This window comes from Mytilus californianus, unplaced genomic scaffold (genome assembly GCF_021869535.1).
Source record: "Mytilus californianus isolate M0D057914Y unplaced genomic scaffold, xbMytCali1.0.p SCAF_38, whole genome shotgun sequence".
In the NCBI taxonomy this organism is placed as follows: domain Eukaryota; kingdom Metazoa; phylum Mollusca; class Bivalvia; order Mytilida; family Mytilidae; genus Mytilus; species Mytilus californianus.
The window spans coordinates 759254-763769 of NW_026262688.1; the positions used below are offsets into that span (position 1 = coordinate 759254).

Consider the following 4516-nt stretch of genomic DNA (forward strand, 5'->3'; position numbering starts at 1 on the left):
CTGCATTTAGGCTTTTTTGTTGCTGCCAGTCTTTATTGGAGGAAGCCGTAGTGCCCAGAGAAAACCACTACCTGCACCTGGTTATGTCTTTTGTCCATTGATTGCCCTTTTTTACTCATGCTTTGGTTGTCTAGATTCTTATGAAATGTCAGTTCATAATTTCTTAATTGTTAATAACATATATATTTAAGGTGGGCAGTGATTTGCTTGTTCCGCATTGGTCAATAACATGGAACCGCTGGGAGGGAGTTTCGGTGAAATGGAATCTTTAATACAGTTTTAAAATTGATTTTTAAAGGGCTACCCAGAACACATGTACATTATAAGTACTAAGTAAAGCCATGAAGAGATGTAAACACAGGGAATCAAGAATAAATTTTCAGTAGTAAAACTCAAGCATAAAAACGTTAACCAAATATTTTATTTGACATAAAACTTGGAACACTCTCTGGCACAGATTCCTGAAGTTCAAAGATCTGAAAAAGAGGAAAATGGTACAGCATTAACTTTTGATATTAACTGAACTTTTCATTATAGTATTCATATATATATATATTACATTTTGCTATGATACATGTGTGGCAAAATATCTATTTTAACCAAATTAATAAATTTATATGAATAAAATAACATTGCTCTGTGTGTGTGAACATCTGAACTGTTAAGGTACATGTATTCCTTCATTGTACAATACAAACAATGTATATATTTCTTGGTTGTTCTTGGAAAGATTTATAACTTTATCTACATGTACATGTATTATGTACATGAATTTCCACATACTTGGTGAACAAATGGCTCGAAAAATTTACATTCAATTGAGGTATTTGTTTCAATTGGTATCAGCCAGGACACAAATTTACACATTCAATATATATGTCAATGTATGTGTTATAGATCATCTTGAATTTAGTTTAGGGTATAATTCAGAGTCATCACTGAACATTTTTTGGAATTATAATTTATGACTTATTCTATTTGTATGTGTGGACTTGGCCTATCACTCACAAACATCGGACTTGAATTACTTTGTAAAAGGGTGATCTGAGTTTAAACACTGTATTTTTTTTATATCTATATCTTTGGATAATGTAAACTATGTTTAATAAATAATCTCATATCTACCTTTGAATTTGTACATAAATCGTCTAGTTCCAATCAAACAGACATCTGGCGGGTCTATTGGTTTGACCACCTCTGATGATATTATGGAATGGCGTATCGATGCACTTATCCACAAGTCCTCCTTCTTGTGGGTATAGAAGTAAACATAGGGCCACACATCAACCTAAAACAACACAGTATTGATTTTTTTATTGTTCAAAAAGGTATAAAAAATAACAACCACTTATATATCGATACCATACAGTTCAATTTCATCAGATCAGCAAAAAGTTAAAGAAACTGCTTATTACAACTGTAAGCTGATGTTGTTGCAAACCCCAATCACAAATAATTATGATATGTGTAAACTAACTATTTATCCCTCTAAAATTGTGTAATTTAAAGTTACATTTTAGAAATTTATGTAATTATATAGAAATTATAAAACCTACTACATGTATAATATCTAATTATTTGAACTAAAGATCAATCTAGAATACAAGAACCCTTTATTAAAATTCTGGAAATTCAAAATTTTTACAAAAGTATGATACAAAATAGTGGTTAATTAGACATTTAGAAGTTTCTGCAAAACAATCCTAGAAAATATAACAGTAAAACATAATAAAACGTTAACTTAAACTGAACAAAACTGCAATACTTACAACAGCAGGGTATGTTTTTGTCCCTTGGGCAATAAGCAAATATTGCCACTCATATACCTAATACAATGTAAATATAAAGTTGAGTAAATTTGGAAGCTGAATTATGAACAAATAATTACACTGATATCTGAAGTCAACTTCAATAATTTATGAACAGTTGCATACATGGTTATCAGACATATGTAGAAACATTACTTGGACAGGAATTACAGTCAGCACTCAAGAAATTTTATCATAGCCATCATGAGCTGATCTGCCATTATGACAAAAGTGTGTCAGAAATTGTATCTAGTATTCTTCCTCAGTCACAAGTAGCCTTCCATCATTAAAGGACTGGACAAAGAAATAACACAACAGGTGCCTTATACGGTGCAGGAAATACCTACCCTTCCAGAGCACCTGATTTCACTGCCAGTTTTAAGTGGAGTTCGTGTTGTTACTTACTTACTTTAACTGTTTGTAAATGTCTGTTGTTTACTCCTTGATTTTGAATGTTATTGTCTTATGTACATTAAAACAACAAGTCTATTCATCACTAATATTTTCCTTACCTCTGTTGCTCATTACATCTTTTAGTGTAGTGCTCAGAGACTAAGAGCTGGTCATATAAGGGCTTCTCTTGGAACAGTACAATACTATTGTCCCTCTGTTCACTGTTATCCTGCAAGTTGGACATCAGAGCCTCTTCCGGTTGAACTGAAGCAAAAGGTTGGACATCCATGGGTTTAACTGTCATCAAGGACTGGTTATCTGTCAGTTTATCCAATAAGGAGTGTTGATCAGTGGTGGTCTCATCCTGAAAAACAGCATGAAATTGTAATGCATGTAATGGCATAAAATTCTTGCACACCTTTCATCATCAAGACAAAAAAGTTCCACGTACCAAATGAAAGCAATACATTAATGGGTCTAAAACAGCTTATTTAATTTTTTTTTAATGGGTGGCTCCATCATTGTCCATTATAACTGTATGATCATGCCCAAAGTCTGGGTCTGCAATTTACATAATAAATATAGATACCTTAGACACAACAATACTATTGTTGCTCTGTTCACTGTTATCCTGCAAGTTGGACATCAGAGCCTCTACCGGTTGAACTGAAGCAAAAGGTTGGACATCCATGGGTTTAACTGTCATCGAGGACTGGTTATCTGTCAGTTTATCCAATAAGGAGTGTTGATCAGCTGTGGTCTCATCCTGAAAAACAGCATGAAATTGTAATGCATGAAATGGCATAAAATTCTTGCACACCTTTCATCATCAAGACAAAAAAGTTCCACGTACCAAATGAAAGCAATACATTAATGGGTCTAAAACAGCTTATTTAATTTTTTTTTAATGGGTGGCTCCATCATTGTCCATTATAACTGTATGATCATGCCCAAAGTCTGGGTCTGCAATTTACATAATAAATATAGATACCTTAGACACAACAATACTATTGTTGCTCTGTTCACTGTTATCCTGCAAGTTGGACATCAGAGCCTCTTCCGGTTGAACTGAAGCAAAAGGTTGGACATCCATGGGTTTAACTGTCATCGAGGACTGGTTATCTGTCAGTTTATCCAATAAGGAGTGTTGATCAGCTGTGGTCTCATCCTGAAAAACAGCATGAAATTGTAATGCATGTAATGGCATAAAATTCTTGCACACCTTTCATCATCAAGACAAAAAAGATCCACGTACCAAATGAAAGCAATACATTAATGGGTCTTAAACAGCTTATTTAAAATTTTTTTTAATGGGTGGCTCCATCATTGTCCATTATAACTGTATGATCATGCCCAAAGTCTGGGTCTGCAATTTACATAACAAATATAGATACCTTAGACACAACAATACTATTGTTGCTCTGTTCACTGTTGTCCTGCAAGTTGGACATCAGAGCCTCTTCCGGTTGAACTGAAGCAAAAGTTTGGACATCCATGGGTTTAACTGTCATCGAGGACTGGTTATCTGTCAGTTTATCCAATGAGGAGTGTTGATCAGCTGTGGTCTCATCCTGAAAAACAGCATGAAATTGTAATGCATGTAATAGCATATAATTCATATAATTCTTACACACTGTGATAATCAAGTGAAAACAAATCCACGTACCAAGTGAAAGCAATACATTAACTGTTTAAAAATCTCATCATAGATACAAGGATTAATTTTGTATCTAGCCAGACACGCGTTTCGTCTACAAAAGACTCATCAGTGACGCTGGAATCCAATAAAGTTAAAAAGGCTAAATAAAGTAAACAACTTATTAAAAAAAAGTTGCTCCATCATTGTCCATTACTGTATGATCATGAACACATCTAACATTATAGAAATATTTACCATATTATATTGGTTATTGCTGACGTCTGAATCACTGTCATTAAGTAAATCCATGACCCATGAAGCCAGCTGCTCAGACAACCCGCTGATGTTTTCCAGGTCTATATCTCCAAGAGTGTCAGTACTGTATTCAAGGACATCATCATTTATGGACATCTTCAAAATTGGACAGAAATGGTTTGGAATCCAATGAGCATATGTCATTTCATCATTTCTGTTTGATGACCAGAGGATATATGCAGGTGTGTTGCTTTCCATTTCCCTTGGCAAGATTGATCGATTGAGATCTCTTCTCACATTTGGATTTCCACGATTTGGATAAACTGATTGCAGAGGCCTTCCCAAAACTGATGCAAGTGCAAAAATCTGCCAAATTCCCATGAATTCATTTGCACTGCATACTTTCCTAATCTCTTCAAAT

At 34.1% G+C, this 4516-nt stretch overlaps 1 protein-coding gene across 1 annotated transcript; it reads right to left on the reverse strand.

Moving 5' to 3' along the window:
- Nucleotides 1–404: 404 nt before the first annotated feature.
- On the reverse strand, nucleotides 405–4149 carry LOC127736823 (uncharacterized). Its single transcript, XM_052247413.1, has 6 exons — nucleotides 4096–4149; nucleotides 3596–3772; nucleotides 3193–3369; nucleotides 2321–2565; nucleotides 1126–1288; nucleotides 405–476 (listed from the first exon to the last, which is right to left on the reverse strand). Exons 1-5 carry the CDS (start codon nucleotides 4147–4149, stop codon nucleotides 1231–1233), a joined length of 711 nt encoding a protein of 236 aa, XP_052103373.1. The 3' UTR covers nucleotides 405–476; nucleotides 1126–1230.
- Between the last annotated feature and the right edge of the window lie 367 nt (nucleotides 4150–4516).